Raw genomic sequence first — 18,206 nt, forward strand, 5'->3', positions numbered from 1 at the left:
CTAAATGCTTCTTCAGGGACATCTACACTTACAAAGACTGTTCTTAGTCAGACAACACAATATCAACTGAGGCAAAAATTGTCACACTTGCAGCTTTTCAACTATGATTTTTTTTGCCACTTTCTTTTCATTAATGTCCTTGGTTTCATGTGTTCGTCAAACAAAAGAAGCACTTTCAGGACCTTGTGCACAGACAAAATGTAATGGGCATTTTTCACCATTTCCTGACATTTTATGGATGACGCAGTTGATGCATGACAAAAATAACTGTTGAAAGATAAACTGACTGCTGCAGTCGAGCTGCTGCTCTCAAGAAGGATTCCATTCAAATATATGTAACAGCAGAAATTATTACCAGTAAAACCAGTTACATCGGCTTTCAGAAACATATTCGGTTGATCAGTAATGAGTGCATGTACTGTATTTACTCTACACAATGGGCACCAAGGTAATGTCACATGGTAATGTGTGTGCGTGTTTGAGTGAGTGTGAGAGAACTGTCCAGGATTTCTACATGTTTTATTCATGTGTAATAGACATATCGAATCACATACTAATGGCTCTGGCCACATGCATAGACAGCAGCCTGGGGCCACTTATACACACAGACACTGTGTATGTCAGTAATAGAATACAAATTGGTACTTAGAGAGAGAGAGAGAGAGAGAGAGAGAGAGAGAGAGAGAGAGAGATACACACAAAATGGATTTGAGATAATTACAGTGACCAAAGGTTTGCGTGTTCCGTGTTCCATGTACATGCACACGTGTGTAACCTCTGAAGGTCTGAACGCCTGCTACACTGTACACAAACAGAATTTAAATCATTGTAAGCTACTGGTCAGTGTCACGATATTCTCTGTTTGTGTGTGTCTGTGTGTGTGTGTGTGTGTGTGTGTGTGTGTGTGTGTGTGTGTGCGTGTGCGTGCACTGCTGTTGTTGAGCAAGGAGGAGAGAAATGGAAAAAAAAATAGAAACAGACATACCTTAATAGGAAAGCAAAAAGCACAGACTCACACAAGCCACATGATGCTTCTCTCTGTGTGTGTGTGTGTGTGTGTGTGTGTGTGTGTGTGTGCGCGCGTGCGCAATGTAAAGGCTCAGGTGGGGGGTCAGCGTGATGGATGACCCCCAAGTCCAGCCGAGCATCTGACTTCCTGGACAGTGGAATTAATAAAAGCCCAGTGCTTCGTCGTCACGCTGCGCTGGCTGTTAGAAATAAACTGTAGCTGTGATTCTTTGCTCGGTTAATACTGATACGAGTCAGCTATTTGTCCCAAAATGGACCTCGAATAAATACTTTCCCTCTGCGAGGAAGTGTGTGTGTGATTGAATGTGTAAACAAGTAGAAACCACAAACAATAATTTGAAATTAGAAGCAGCAAGGTCACAGAGAAAAAAAAGAAAGTCTGCAGGCTGTTTGAATGGCTTGAATAATTACTATTCTAAACATATTCACGCAAACGACAAACAGTAGCTGTTTAATTCCGTTGACAAGGAGTGAATACGGAATTGGACAAGCCGGCTTGGCGGAATCAGTCTGTCTGATACTGCCCTCTGCTGTCAAGATAGACAGTAGTACATGCATTTATGAAAGCGAGGACTTGCATGCAAACTGTACTGAAGCACATTTGGACCTTTTGTCTGATAACACAGCCATTAAAATCCTTCTATTAATATTTTTGTTATTTGACAAAAAATATATAAATTTGAAAATGTGTCCAAAAGTAGAATTGTATCTACTTTATGAGGAGACAAAACCTCAGTCACTAATCGTCCATCACAACTGTTCCCCGTTACCTTGGCGACTCGCGTCAGTGTGCCATTGGGTCGATCTGGGCGGTCCTCATCGGAGAGACGCCCGCTCCCAAAGCTGTCCATGGAGTGGGAGGAGATGGTGTGGCAGAGCTCCTCGAAGGAGTAGTCCCTGTCCCGGCACTTTTTGATCTCGTGGAGCAGTTTGGACAGCTCACTTGTCACTGCATCATCTAGGGGGAGGAGGAGGAGGAAGAAGAAGAAGAAGAGTAAGAAATATATCTCAAGCCCCTGGAAGCATCAGTTCTTGTTACTGCTGGGAAAAAGTGGTAAAATAAACTTTGTATAACTAACAAAAGCATACAGTCATCTCTCAAAATAATCATGTACTGTGAAGTTGATTTCTTTAATTTCTGAACTAACAAGACACTTCACAGTTAAAATGGGGTTAAAAAAGAAAATAAATTCCTGTTTCCCTGATTTTTAACACCAGAATCAACCTTTGAGCCAGAACTGATGGCTGTAAAAACACTTCCTCTCTCTCTCTTCTGCACTGCTGATGCATTCAACGTGGCACATTCACGTCCTCTTGCCTCCCTCCACTAATGTCCGAGGTAATCAAGGTAATTATGGTATCTGCTGCCTGACAGTCATTGAGAAATTGGAGCAGAGCAGCTCAGCCTCAGCTTGGCGCAGTGTCACATACATGACACAGGGGGCAGTGCTGGACAGGGTAAAAGCATGGCTGCATTAATATTGCACATACGTTCACTTATACAGATTGCGGAAAAGGTAAACAGTCATGTTTAGAGGTATATTCTTACAAAAATATAAGCATATATAAGCTTGAAATAACTTTTGGATGAAAAATAAATTCTTTCTCTGGGCTGCTGAGTACATCTTTAGTATATTTCCTTTAATTATACGGATGAATTTTTTATATTTATTCTTTCAGAGACATTGAGGCGTATATTAAAACACATTCCTGAACCTCATGCAAAATGTATTTTCCCCTGTATACTTTATTTCACATTACTGCTTCTGGTTTCTGTCTTTCTCAGAAGGAAATTTATTTTTTGAAGTTGCTTTCTGGTCAGATATCATATTAAAATGTCTCTTTAATCAACTTGAATTGCAGTCTTAAGTGATTAAGTGTATATAATGTTTGTACTCACTCTTGTGTCTGAGGGAGGGGGAGGCACAGGGCGAGGGGACAGAGGTTCGAGGTGCTGGGATGGGACACTTGCGAACAGGCTCTTCCATGAGACTCCTCCTTTCCATCTCATCCATCATATACTCTACAGAGATGTGGAGGCAAGGGGGGAGAGAAGGTGGGGGATGAAACGTGAAGAAAGATATGAAAGAAGAAGCAAAGAATTGGAAATGTGTTGGGAAAACAGGAAGAAATCAGAGAAAAAGTGCAGGGCGAAAGAAAAGTTTGGAGGAAAATGTGATGGCAGTGGGAGGGAGGAGGAGGAAGAGGAGGAGGAAGAAAAGCATTTCAGAGACATTTTACTGGATCAATATAAAAGTACAATTATCAGCATGGTTAACAGACTGTCCCTGCATTCAATTCAAAATACAAATTCACTTCACAGCTCCTACTAATAAAGAGCGCTGCATTGAATACAGGCCAGGGCGAAGAAATATGTGGGAAAAGAAAAAAAAAGATGAAGAGTGAGGAGAAAGAATCCTGGCATTCAGTTCAATTATTATGACACACAACTACATTTGCATATAATTATAAAGTCTATCAGAGCCAGAGAGGAGGGATTAAAATGCGTTGACTGTTTTTTTATTGCTCTGCACTGGTACATCAGCAGATTCTTCATAAACAACACGAGCTACATGGCTCCGTGTCTCACGTGTTGCGGCCAAACGACTGCACACCACTGGGAAACATAATCAGTTGCCGCTGGGCAGTAAAAAGTGAACTGTTAATGAATTTGAACACGTATAGGACGAATCGTTTGCTCTAAATCAAATGAGAATCTGTTCATAATGAGGTGCCGGTGGCTAAACACAAAGCCTCGCAGCTGGTAGAATTGAGTAAATGACAGGTCTTTTGCTCTGTGTGTGTGTGTGTGTGTGTGCGCGCGCGTGTGCGTGTGTGTGCGTGTTTGTGCGCGTGTGTGCGTGCGTGCGTGTGTGTGTGTCCTTTCACCATCTCCTCTCCAACAGGAAATGGCATGCAGCTGATCTTTTCACTGGCTCACAGCTGTGTCCTTTTTTTTCTCTTTTCTCTCTTTCATCCTCACACTCACACACAATTTCAGTTCCCCTATTTATGCTGAAGTCCAAATGTCTACGAAGATTAGATTTTGATGGATGCTATTCCAGTCTTTTGAAATTGGAAAAGCCGCAAGTGGTCTATTCAAAGCTCTTAAAGTGTCGTCATTGACTCTAGAATCTAAATGATGCTGGATTAAGTTCAGGTGCAAGAGACATTTAACAGTGGCATTAAAACGTACGTTACGATTTCCCAATATACCAGAAAGTGCTGCATTTAGCAATTTGTTTGGCTGTTGTGTCAGAATTCTTTCTCCATAATTTCTTACTTTACATTTAAAACCAAGTTGCTGTTAATTTTAGCTCCCACATACTCTCCTCATCCGCTGTCTGCCTTTATTTCACTCTCTTTAAATCATCTGTAACTATGCGTTTAACATAAAACCACACAAGGACACAGTGACAACCTCCAAGCCACGGATTACAGCTTTGATACCCAGCCTCATAATAACGTCGGGACAACACTGACTTTGTGAAGTTGTAACCTGGAGAATCTTTGGGTCCTGAGGGAATACTCAAACCAACAATCACTGGTCACACGTTGAAACAGAGTGCAGTGAACTTGAGTGACTTTTGATGGCAGTGGGTGTAGGAAAGGGAGCAAACTGCAAATCTGTCTATACAAATTCAATATACAGGATACTCCCCAAAAAATCGTTTTATCGAGTAAAATTAAACACTAAAACCAAACCATCAAGACATATTGGACGAGACAGTTGTCTCAGCCTGTGAGACAACGGGAACCCAGTGTTTACAGGGCTCCAGTTGTATAACCTAACGTATACAAGAGCTTCCATTGTTTCCCCGATGGAAGATAAATTTCCTGGAAAACTAAATTTCTCAGTTGGATCGCATCCGCTCACAACAACGGTCACAATGTCATACTTTACATTAGCGTGGCAAAAACATCTGAAAATGAGGACAGCCAACCACTGACATGTGATCAGCTTATATACTGTATATCTACATGTCTGTAAAATGTATCAAGTTCTCTCTTGTATTTCACCTGCGGACGCTCATCAATCATCGTATCTGACAGGTAGCACCTCTTTCAACGCCTCTTCAAGTGCGTCAAGTCCTCCAGAAAGTTTCTACAAGTCTACCGAAACATTAAAAATAAACTGCAAATATATAAATTATGTTGTACTAAAGTTCTATTCATGAGTGTTTTGTTGCTCCTCCAGTGACCCAGTTTCTCATGTGTCATCTGAATCTGAAAGTGTGTGTGTGTGTGTGTGTGTGTGTGTGTGTGTGTGTGTGTGTGTGTGTGTGTCTTACCTTGGATAAGAGCAGTGATCTGCTGGGATTGTGTTGCAGGATGTTCCCTCAGGATCTCCAGAGAAGTTCTCCCATGACAATCTGTCAGATTAGTATCGATACCTGATCATAAACACACACAATTCTGTATGAACATCCATATTTCATTGACAACTGGATAAAAATCACGGTGAGAGACTCCGTGACACTCCAGTCACAAAGGATGAATGAGTTACAATCTGCAAAGGATGAATGTGGGATTTTATTAATTCATAAATCCTTTGACAGCTTACATCAAGTTATGTGGGGACAGCGGGTAACACTTTGTCTGTCACACTCGACGATGCTGAATTACAATCCCAGACAGCGACTCACTCACAAATGCACAAAACACAGGAGACAGACAGACAAAGACGAGACTCACACACACAAGCTCACATGAAAAAAAACTGAGACAGGAACATTCCCAGACTAATACAGACAATCACACAAACAAGATCAGCAGTGTGGGAAAAAAACAAGCTTTTGGGACAATATTTCATAAGATGGTAATATTTTCTTCCACTACAAGTAGTCATATACTGTACTTGACTGTTGCTCTGTTAAATCCCGTCCTGTGGTTATCAAGCCAAGTCTACATGAAAAATATATGTTGTTCTATTCCAGTTTCTCTGCTGGGAACCAAACGATATGAATTAAAGAAAAATTAAAGAGGAAGCACATTTGATCTTGATGTAATGTGCCTGTTTTCTTTAAAATAATAAAATATGATCCATGCTGGATTGAAACTGTAAATGCCAGTAAAGGACGCCGTAAGACCGATTCCTGCAATATATTTATTGATTGGGGAATTTGGACAGGATCATTTCCCACAAAATATTCGAGAGCAAGAGGCAGAAATCTGAGAGCAGCAGTTTTGTGAATGCACAGAATCAGCCAGAGGGTGAATGCGTAGAACACTTGCGCAGCAACAGTATATCTGAGCGCACACAGCAGCTGCTGTGAAAATTTAAAATAAAATAAAGATATAATGCTCCAAAATGAAAAACTTGCGCTCGAATAAAGGCAGGAAAGAAACACCATAGATCTCGAGGAGAGAAACTTTCCTCCACAGTCTAGAATGAACTTTGATGTTTGATAAACGAGTGCCAGTTCTCAGCACTTAACCCAAACCGTGACATTAAGACATGTTTGGCCTCCGGACTGTTTATTTCAGCATCCTAGGCTGTTTCCCTCTATAGTTTATGATTGACAATGAAAGGCAGGACATCATCCTGAGTCTAACCCCACCCGCGATTCTGAACAGTCATGCACAAAGTTTTTTTGTTTGTATAGTTAAAGTTCAGTGAATCAGGCCAGCACGGCCCCATGTTGATCCAGGAAGTTCATTAAAATTGAGGCCAAAAGAACATGAGAGGAAGAGCTGCAGGAAACAGGAAGTGCTGAAGGAAATCGGGTAGGGGATGGCAGCGGTATCAAAAGACATATGTCCAGACTATCTGGTTTGAGTGGTAAGTGTACAAAATTAAAATCATTTACTTTGTTTAATCGTTTTTTACTTATTTAATATATGGTAATACTTTTGGATTTGCATTGGTTGATTTTGGTCACTTATCGCTGTGACCTCTGGCCACGATATCAAGTCAAGTGAGATCATCAACATCAGACAATGAATATCATGCACTGAAAGAAGAAACAGCCAAAACAACGATAAACTTTAAAGTCCATCATTTTGTTTTTAACGGCACAAAAGAAGAGCAGCAGACAGATGCCTGGAGTTCACCTGAGGCTATTTTCAACGCACAATCTGAAGGAAAAAAAACCCCACATGTAGAGCATCTAGCTGCAGGTTAAACTCAAAGACAAAACAAGGCAAACACACACACACACACACACAAACTCTCCGAGTTTTTGTTTTGCTGGGAGACATTTATGAACCCACCTGAGTCGAGCAGAAGGCGAACTACATCCATCTTCCCAAAGAGAGCTGCCTCGTGGAGGGCACTGCCATTCTCCGTCTGAGAGAGAGAGAGAGAGTCAGATTGTTAATATTCCATCACTTTAACGACAAGAGACAAAAATATACTCCTACGGCCGAGTTGTACAGTATGTGGTTAACGTGCGACATTGGAGGACGTAGTTGAATGTTGTTGTAAAACCGCTGTAAACAAATACTTTCAAAACATTTCCCAGAACTATTCCTGCCAGACCTCGTGTTAAATTTCCAGAAACTGTCCCGAGTGGGCCCATGTGAGAACATTTCAGGACGATTCACAGCCAGCAAGTGGGCCTGGTGATGACTGTAAACAAAAACACTGCTTTCGGCAGGTTGGTGTGAACGCGTCTGCTTCGGACAATCTCCTGCTGCTTTTGTAATATGTGAAAGACAAACTCTGGAAAAAGGCCAGACTGTGAACTAGCCTTTCCTTTTCAACTCATGGCCAAGCTACTGCTTCGTTAAAATCATGAGTTTATAACTGTTACATCATCTTACAAGATCACGATACATATTATTCATTAAAGATTTTGTCTGTATCACCCTGCTGGTGTGAGGCCAAACTGATTGGAACTATTCCACAGGCAGAGGGAGCCTGTGTGGAACCGCCCCAGTTTCCCCTCCACCGTAGAGTACTGCCGCAAGCGTCAGCCTCCAGTGCTGCTGACGGGATATTACAGATATGATGCAACATATGGAAAACCACGGAGGGGAGGGCGCTGCTAAACGCCTCATGTTGGATCTGCAGAGATGAGTGAAACGATAGCACTGACAAGGCCACTTTTAACAGAGCAACATTCAGAGCCATATTACAAAGACATAAACAGCTGTTTAATCGCCCAGCGGCGGGAGTGAGAACAAAAATAGATTTAAAGCCACCAGGTGTTGAATGTCTCTGTGACAGCAGCATCTTACACATCATCCTGATGGCCTCTCTTTTTGTTTGTAAGAAAAAAAAATGTGGGTAAAGCAGTGTGCTAAGCTGTCCTGCATGTGTTTTAATATTACTACAAGGGGGAAGGGAATTCATGTTTTGTTAATTTAGTGTGTGTAATATTTGCCATATTTGACTATGGCTGCAGAATTGAATCATCATGGAGTGAAGAAACATGAACATGTGCACAAACATGAAACACAATCGAGCATCTGGTGTCACATTAGTTGACTGATCTACAGGTGGCAGCAACGCACCACAGCAGCGCACCTGCACTGCCTGAAGAACACTGACGACAAAGGATGAAAATAATGCAGCCTTCACATTTTTACTCCAAAACACTGTGTCCATAATCATTCGCACATTCACTACACACAATATACTGTAGGGAATTATATGTAGAGTTGGTTTTTTTACATTCAGTTTCCAGCTGAGCTTACACATATCAATCTTATTGCACAATTAAAGGTGGTAGTCTGCTCTAGGACCAATGGTTTATCACTACTGAGCACTTTATAGACAAACCGATTTCCTGTACTTTCAAGGTCAAAGGTGGAGAATCCATTTCAAAATGACTAAAGATATTTAACCATATTGTGAGGGCTACTCTAGCAGTTATTGGTCTACAGCTTTGGGCACAGTTCTGTGTTTCTCAATTGACTGAAACTTCTGCCCTGTGCACCTCTCTGTAAACGAAACCACCCATCAGAGACACGAAAGGCTTGAACTTGACCTCGCACTCATGCGTGAGTGATTAAAGCCACAATTAAAAAACAAAACACACACAGCAACATACACAATAGGCCGAAACCGCCGCCGCATCCTTCACGGTTGGATTCCTGACAACGCAGATGAAAACATGGACTGAAGCAAACTCCGGAGCTTAATGAAGACAAATTATTTGGATGAAAGCCAGATCTGCTGATACAGAACCCTGCCGGGAAATTCAACTCAACGCGACACTGCACCAGATTAACACCCGCTGCAGGGAATACTAAACTTACTTTAGCCGCTCTGTTTCCTCCACAACAAATGTGTCATCGCCACAGAGAAGGGAATGATGGAGATATGAGGCAATATGCCAGAAGCAGCAACGCCCTTGAAAGGGTCAATGGTCAATGGTCCGGTTAGCCAAGAGATTTTTTTTCAGGTGTAAATCCCAAGTTTAAAGAAAATAATAGGGTGAGTGGTCACATTTGCAGAGTCACTGAGTGTATCAAACTGTGGATGTTTAGCCTGTGGAGCCACAAGGATGTGAGAGGAGGTGGGAGTGCAGGAAATGATCCACCCCCTTTTCCACACACATGCTTTGCCCTCCTAACCTCCCCGCTTGTGGCCATCTATACCACTTCCCGTCCTGTTTCCTATGGCGATTATGCAGTGATGTCACAAGGAAACGAGGAAGGCGATTCTCACTCTCAGTTTCCGAGATTTGAAAGGCGAATGACTTTCTGTTTCAGAACCACTGCCTGAAAACGTAGCGGTCTCTCGCCGATTTTGGGAATCTCATGCCTTTGTATTCTCAACTCCACTTACAAAATGCAGTCTAGTGCGATTGTGTTTGTGTGAGTGTGTCTTTATATTAAACTTTTGACTTGTGCTGGCTTCCTGCCCAGCCAGCAGCAGGTTCCTCCATTGGGATTTCCCTTCTTATTTATGGAAATGACCAGAAAAGGAAAAAGACAGAGATGCATAGACAGACAGTGAAAAGAGAGAGAGAGTGTGACCGCTTCTATAAATTATTCATGGACACTCAGACAGACCTATATGGCTTGACTCCAATTACCGACCTGTACCAGAGCTTTCTCTCTCACACACACACTCACACACACACACACACACAATCACACACACACACACACACACACACACACACACACACACACACACACACACACACACACACACACACACACACACAGTGCCTTCAACTCGTGACAAGGTGGCCATCTGCCAGTCGCCGACAGCCTTCCCTTTGCACTGTATAGCTCTGACATGGCTTTGCACAAACTGCTACAGATGGAAAGAGAGAGAGGAACAGACGAGAACGACTGGAGGGAAGTGAGAGAAAGAGGACGAATCACAGACCAGCACTGTTCATCCCAATCCAGCAGAACTGACGTGAGACAGAGAAGAGCATTAAACCTGGGTGCAATGATTTATTTGCTTAAAGTGCAGGCACAATTTTACCCTATTCATATGATATATTTGTCACAGTTAATGGAATCTTGTCATGGAAAAGTATGTTCACAAGGACACAAGTGTCCCAGTCTTATCCCTGCAGCAGTTAGTGGTGTCACTGCCGCACTGCTAGATGAAGCTAATGTCTAATGACAGAATACCAGCAGTACAACAGCAGACGATGACTTATCTCCACATATTTTGCTAAACTGATTATCTAATACATAACTGGAGCCGAAGACATAACCAGTACATTCCAGTTTCTACCAGAGGAATCCTGCTTATAGTCAGTTAATGAGTTTTTTAATTTATTGCATCAGGCACAAGGGCCCAGACGCAAAACAGCTGATGTTGTGAAACATTTGTCAGATTTCTTGCATGCAAAAAAAAAAACATAACTTGTACAACATCACTTTTTTTCCTCCTCATCATCCAACTCATTAGAAAGCATCCCACAGAGAGGGTAACTCCACTCGCCAGGTGTGCAACAGTTTGCGTCAAGTCATTACGTAATGTGCGTTACACCTTTAAGACTCCGACGGTCTTAAAGGGATGACGGAGCCAAAAGGACACAGGGCAAAATAAAAGTGAGGCGTAAACTGCAGAGATGGCTTGAGGTATCAAAGGTTTTCATTGCAACGCTCCTCACCACAAGGTAGAGAGAGAGAGGATAGTCGAGCAGATGAGGCAAATCAAAGCCATGTCGAGTTCATCTTCACAAGACACATGGAGCCTGAGGCCAAATCCCTGCAGAGAAATACAGCCTTCCTCTTCAGATCAGATCAGATCAGATCACGCACGCACGCACGCACGCACGCGCAAACACACACACACACACACACACACACACACACACACACACACACACACACACACACACACACACACACACACACACACACACACACACACACACACACACACACACACACACACACACACACACACACACACACACACACACAGCAGGGACGGAAGGCAGGGAGGTTGGACACAACACCGCTGAGTCATGCAATTCCTTCTCTTGTGACAGCATCAGATCGTCTCCCGCGTCCAACAACTCAAGTTGTTTCTGTCTTTCCAGATATGAAAAGCACGCACGCACACATACACACCAAACTGCAGCAGCAATATGTTTGTGACAGATTCGAACATACTGTATTCTGGGGGCTGGGGGCAGAATATTATAAAGTACTCTCCTCAGCAGATTTGTTTTCTGGCCGTCAGAGACCATTGTATATGCTTCATATACTGTATATAAACTAGACTTTACATGGTCGGGGAACAGACAAATGCAGCCTCTGTTATGATGCATGTATTGAGTCTGTTTTATTTATTGTTCTGGCAACAGTCGGAGTGAACCCATCGCCTCAGATCTATCAAATGCAACTCAAACTGCACAGCAATAAAAAACCTTCAGAGTTTTCTTTATAAAGACGAACCCTGATATCGATTGCCTCCCTGCCTCGATGGCTCCTCGGCAGCTTGAACTGTCTCGTTTTTGTTGATTCAGACACAGCAGCTTCCTGAGGCTTTGAGTCCGACTGAGCCCCTCGAAAACCCTTGATGCTGGTTTTCCGTCGATCCTTCAAGATCGCTGAACAGCAGCGACTTGATTAAAGAGTCAGAGTGTGAAAGAAGACCTCCCTAAAGACGTCCAGGTGCTTTACAGTACCGTAGGTGGAAGTGGATTCAGGTAACTGAAGTATTTACAGTGTTTTGTTGTTTACTGGACACGTGTGATTCCTGAAGTCTCAACAGTTTCAGTGAATCAGACTCACGTTTGACAATTAATATGATGAGACAGCGATCAAGGTAGAGCAAATGTTATATGTTGCATATCAATACTTGTAAGATCAGTTGTGTTGTTAGTGCATCCTCCAAATCAACACAACAGTCTTCAACAGAACGAAAGTCTTGTAGTATGAGCGGTACAGTTATTCAGATCACATACTCAGAAAGGATTTAAATTAAATAGTCTTAAGAGACTGATTAGCTCCTCTAATTGGGTTGTTTTTCTTAACGTTCAAGACAAACGAGCAAGTTGAATGTTTTTAGTTTGTGAAAGAAAATCCATCTCGAGAGACAGAAAGCAGTGTTGAAGGGAGAAGCAAAGCGCAGCAGCATTTTGACAAGGCTTCACAGAAACAAATGACCCAGAAAGAGACAAAGCTGCGTTTGACTCGTCCAGACAACAACAAGACGAAATGTGAACGTCCAAACGAAAACTGAGCAGAAAAGAGGCACCACATACAGTACTGTTCATGACTCTGCATTTCAATTTTCTGTAATGACGATGTATTTAAATGGTGGAAAACGGACACGGTGGACTCTCAGGTCCTCTCGGGAACACCCTATCCTCTTCCTCCTCCTCCTCCTCCTGCACTCTCAGTCTTTTCTCCCAATCAATTATTCATCCCTCTCCACCACCGCTCCATGGGAGGCATACACCGCATATGCTCTCTCATACACACACACACACTTTCTAAAGTGCCAAGCAGTTATGCCCGTGGTGGATTATATCCACAAAGAAAACAAAGCTGTACCCACATTAAAAAGACGAGGCAGCAGAGTCGAGAGGAGGAGGGAGACGCTGAGTCGCAGAGAAGTAGAACGATTTGCTCAGACAAAAAGAAGGCCGATAATCCTCGTCACTGCTCCACTCGCAGGTTCATCAGATAACACGAAGGAAATGTCAAGTCCTACTTTATTACTCGGTTCTGTTCGAGAACTGCCCATCAGTAGCTTGTTCATTAATCTTACCACACAGTTGACGTCCATGCCGGCATCGAGGAGCGTCTGGACGGTGCTGTGGTGTCCGTTACGCGCGGCCAGGTGAAGCGGAGTGTGTCTGCGAGTGTGGCTGGTCATGAGGTTGGGGTGAGCACTCACCAGCATGCGCACCACCTGCACACACAAACACAAAAAGACAAACACAGCAGCAACAACAACATGTCAATGACAAACCCACAAATCACAGATCCTCCAGTTAAAGGAGCAGATCCAGGAAATGTCCTTAGCATTTCAGGATTAAGGTGTTTTCATTAATATCTCAGGGAATAATGTCTTCATCTGCATGTTCCTCAGGACAGCAGTGTGTGTGTGTGTGTGTGTGTGTGTGTGTGTGTGTTAGCGGTGATGAGGACCACAGCGCACGGCAATCAGCCGTTCCAAGCTCGGAAATTGCTGTGGATTTTTTGGAATATGGTGGAAATATGAAGGGGGGGGGGGAGATCCTCAAATACTATAATAGACAAGCAGGTAAGCATGTCTTCAAAATGTGACAAACGAGACACAGGGTGCTCACACACACACTCGCATTGTGAGGTGTTTGCAGCAAAAGCCCACTGATGTTTAAATGTCTTCACACACTCTCTCTCTCTCTGCTGAGCTAGTTGAGTAATTGCAGTCAAGCCACACAGGTTTGTCTGAGTGTGAATGAATAATTTATAAAGGCAGCATGTATCGCTCTCTCACTCTCTCTGCATAATAATGAAGGGAAATCCCTGTGGTGGAAGCTACTGCTGTGTGAAGATGTAACTAACACAGGGCAAAAGTTTAGCATACACACACGTACAGCGCACACACACAATAACACACACAGTGAAGGAGGAAGGTTCAGAGAGAACGAGCTGTTGTTGAGCTGAGCTATTAAAGCATCATCCAGGAAGAAGAAAAATACCTCAACCACCTCAACTCAAACCAACCTGCTAATACAGTCACGTGTACAGTCAGGTGTTAAATACCTGTAGTTAAACAGATCTACATTGTGATTAATGATCAATTGAGAGAGAGAAAAAATCTAATTCATCATCTGATCTTTCGCCGGACACATTCAGTGTAATTTTCATTTACAATATGGCGACTGATTAACCTCATAAAGATCATTAAATTTTTTAAACAGTGGGTACCGATTACTATACCATTTAGTTTTACTACAATTTTAGTGCTAATATTTTTTATTTATTTAACTATATCTATCTTTCTACTTTTGTGTTGTTGCTATTTTGACATATCTATTATTATCATAACTACCTTTCTTTTATTGATTGTTTAAAAGCATTAGTCTCTGAATCTGAGTCTTTAATTCACTTTTACCATCCTATGTTTCACCTGTTAAGCACTTTAAATTGCATTTGATTTGGTTAAAATATGATATTTAAATCTCTCTAGTCTCTTCCTTTGTTTCACCTTAACTGACTTTAGCTTTTACTTTTAAATTTCACAAATTAAACATTATTAGAGCACTGCCCTTGTGATGACCATGACACTCTCATTCATTTCAAAAGGCTCGTTCAGGAAATGTCCTTTGCTTCCTGTGTGTGTAAAATCTGAGTTTCTCCCCTCTGGGTTAAGTTTAACAGGATCACATATTCCTTTATCTATGTCATCAAACTGTTAGAGGCTCATGAGTCAGGTGAGGATACGTGTTTCAGGTAAATACAGGAGGGTTGAACATTAAATTTTGAGGAACAGATTTGATGGTGACGGCTGCTTGTTCTCCTGGTTTTATGTTGTCACATATTCTCATTGTACTTCAGGTGAGATCATGTGGTAGAATATAGCCCTTAACCCTTAAGCTTTCTTATGTAAAATATCCACCATTAATATAATAATATGTCATTGACGCTGACCTGCAGTCGTCCATACAGCGCTGCCAGGTCCAGAGGTGACTCCTGCTGGCTGTTCCTCATTGTGGGGTCGGTCAGCTCCTGCAGCAGCACTGACACCACATCGGAGTGTCCGTACTGGGCTGCACAGTGAAGCGCCGTTTCCCTCTCATGGTTCTGTGGAAGAATGAAATGGGGAGAGGTGAGAGGAGGAGTGGATGTAGGACATAAGGGAATGATGAAAAGTGGGGCAAGGAGACAGGGAGGATGGAGGGGTGCAGGGATGCAGCAGAGAAGGTCAAAAGTAAGCAAGAAAGGCAGACGATGGGTTTGGGATGAAAAAAAATAGATGAAAAGGAAAAGAATATGAGTTGATGTGATTGGAAGCATAAGGAGGTGATTTAGAAGGCAGACAAATGGAAGGGAAGAGAAAGAGGAAAAAAACATCTCATTTATCGGTGCACTGACAGAAAGTGAAATTCAAAATTGAAAGTACTGTGCTAAACGTATGAAGCACGTCTCAAAACTTTCTTATTTGTGTGAAAGATAAGCACAAGTTGAAAGCAGAAGGTTTTTCATCAAACTTTCAGGGCCCTTTTTGAAATTGATTCACAAAAAATCCAGCCTCCGATTGGTACAGTATATAAACAGATTCTAGACTTGGTCACTCTGTGCATCTTCTCGAGCTCAGAAAAACTGATGCATCACAAAGGAACATGTATTAAATCACATATGGATTTTATCCAAAAACAAAAAATTCTCCCAGTCATGCTGCTTGAGAATGAATACGACGGTTACTGTTACCTCACAAGGATTAATGAAGCATACCTTCCAACAACCACATAAAAGTAACCCAAACCTCTACAGTGATAAAAGGTGCCACTTGATTTACGCAACATAACATCCTGCCCACACTTTGGCCTGAGATCTCTCAGAGATAAGTGTGTGTGTGTGTGTGTGTGTGTGTGTGTGTGTGTGTGTGTGTGTGTGTGTGTCATTTTTGAAATTCTGGTTCTCCGGGGACCCCTGTCAGGACGACTACACTGCCGATGGACCCACGAATGACTGGGAAACTGGGGAGAGAGACACACATGAAGGAGAGAGAGGGACACGATGGATCACCATACGGGTAAGAGAGAGAGAAATTAAAGAGTGAGCCCTGCAGGGATTAAATCTCTATATGTTTCTATATACTTTATAAATGGATAATTTGGCAACCGTATATATTTTAGGCTTGAGTGGATATTATGTGTGTTGTTGCTGGTGTTTGTCCAAGAGCAAAACCTACATTTTAAGGAGATTAAATAGGAGAGAGGAGAGCCCCCAGTCCAAGTGCGAACACAATGTCAGGCTGAATAAGTGACAATTAACGGCGGCTAAAAGGCGGCTCACTAAAGACAAATTGACTTTCATGTAATCAACATTTGACAAAATGCGTTTCAAGCTTCAAACTACAGTCATGTTAAAAAAAAATTGATATGTTTTCCAATTTTCTCCTTCCATTTCTGTAACAAATTCCCACACACTTCCTTGAATGCACCTCTCAAACATCCAACGATCGTACTCCAACACACCGTGACCACACAGCCTCAGATCTCATCTCATGCCTCTTCTTACTCTCCTCCTCCCCAGAGCCACGACCACCCCTTTCCCCGTCTTCGCTCCCCATCTCACTCCACTCCCTATACTTTAATTTACCCCTCTGAGCAGCGAGCAAGAGAGATGAAGAGATACAGAAGGAGCCGCTACATGAAAATACACTTACACACACACACACACACACTTGATATAGTTGCAAAAAAAGAAAAAGAAAACCACAACATGCTTGTGAGCTTTTCCCTCTCAACCAATCAGATCATCAGTTTCTGCACACCCCTCGATTCGTAGTGGAACGTTCGGGTTGTCTGATTGCAGCTCCGCTGTACTGCAAGCACCATAATCACATTCACGCACACTATAATCCACATCCATCGCAGTTCACTGGTATAATTGCTGGTTGCATTATGTTTAATAAACTCCACTTCCTCTGTTCCTGTGTGGATATTCCACTGTGTTATTGTTTTCCACTGGAGTGGCTCCCATTTCCACAGGGTTCGTTTATCGTCATATACTCCAGCCTCGTCCCGAGCGACTAGAAATGCAGAGCAATCGGTCATCGTTTGCTCCTGACAGTATTTAATGTAGAATAGCCAAGCAGTGTCTGGAGAACAGGTCATTAATCTATGATCTAAGGTTAAATGCAGGAGCACCTGAAAGAAAAAGAAAAAAAGAAGTTGAAGATCCAGCCTGTAATATATATTGACCCTATCAATTATAGGGTACTTCTTTAAATATTAATATGCAGCAATGTCTCCTGATGAAAAACAAGGTGGACGTAAAGAAACAGCGCGACGAGAACTGATGGCGTTTTCCACCAGAGTCCATTATTTCTCAAGATTCCCCAGAGTGCATCATGGCACTTGTGGCCTGCACCCTTTACACTTAAAGAAGAACTGATCATACAATATTAAGGATGGATTATGGTTTCCATGGTTACCAGCAGATAGTATATGTAAAGCCCACGGCTGTAGACAGTGGCTAAACCTTTGACCCAAACTATTTGTACTATTTCAACCCGTTGAGTATTGTGTATGCTCGTGGTGATTGACGAGTTTGAACTATACATGAAAAATACTAATAATATAACCATATATTAGTAAAAATTTAGGCTCATTTCATTCATGCATCCAACACATTAAGAACATAGATGTAGATGTCGTCTAGTGTCACGGTGTCAAAGCAGAGTTCGGAAAATATTTCCGATGGGACGCTCCAGAACAGCTGCTGGGCGAAACGTTGTGGCGTCAACATTTGATTATTTACATTTATCACGGATTACGCAACAGACGTTCAACAACAGGGCTATAGAGACCCCATTATCAGATTCAACATGAAAAACAATCTCTCTCACACACACACACACACACAGACATAAATCAACACATTCTAACCACTGGGACAAAGATTGCTGCTGTTGGTGGTGCAGTCGCCGACTCTTTTTTCCCGCAACCTCAAAACGGACAATAAAGCTTTGTTGCTTTGCATCTCATGCGTCGCTTTTAAGATAGGGAAAAGGTGACAGAAAGGTGAACAGACACTCAAAGTGACAGGGCGAGGAAGGTAGAGCAGAAGAGGGGGAGAGAGAG

General features: G+C 42.4%; 1 protein-coding gene across 5 annotated transcripts in view; it reads right to left on the minus strand.

Moving 5' to 3' along the window:
• The window catches only part of anks1b (ankyrin repeat and sterile alpha motif domain containing 1B), a 157,448-nt gene that overhangs the window by 90,373 nt on the left and 48,869 nt on the right, over positions 1-18,206 (minus strand). For 4 of the 5 annotated variants that reach the window (XR_007031776.1, XM_047336143.1, XM_047336142.1 and 1 more), the window contains exons 4-9: positions 15,046-15,198; positions 13,175-13,318; positions 7,243-7,318; positions 5,322-5,423; positions 2,930-3,052; positions 1,800-1,987 (exon numbers count right to left, since the gene is read on the minus strand). Coding sequence is in view for 4 of the 5 variants with exons in the window: in XM_047336143.1 (XP_047192099.1) it covers positions 1,800-1,987; positions 2,930-3,052; positions 5,322-5,423; positions 7,243-7,318; positions 13,175-13,318; positions 15,046-15,198 (786 nt within the window). In the remaining variant the exon portion in view is untranslated. Of the gene's footprint in view, positions 1-1,799; positions 1,988-2,929; positions 3,053-5,321; positions 5,424-7,242; positions 7,319-9,234; positions 9,440-13,174; positions 13,319-15,045; positions 15,199-18,206 lie in introns of those variants that run through there. The other variant, XM_047336144.1, reaches the window with a different exon arrangement.

The sequence above is a fragment of the Scophthalmus maximus genome, chromosome 12, assembly GCF_022379125.1.
Source record: "Scophthalmus maximus strain ysfricsl-2021 chromosome 12, ASM2237912v1, whole genome shotgun sequence".
In the NCBI taxonomy this organism is placed as follows: domain Eukaryota; kingdom Metazoa; phylum Chordata; class Actinopteri; order Pleuronectiformes; family Scophthalmidae; genus Scophthalmus; species Scophthalmus maximus.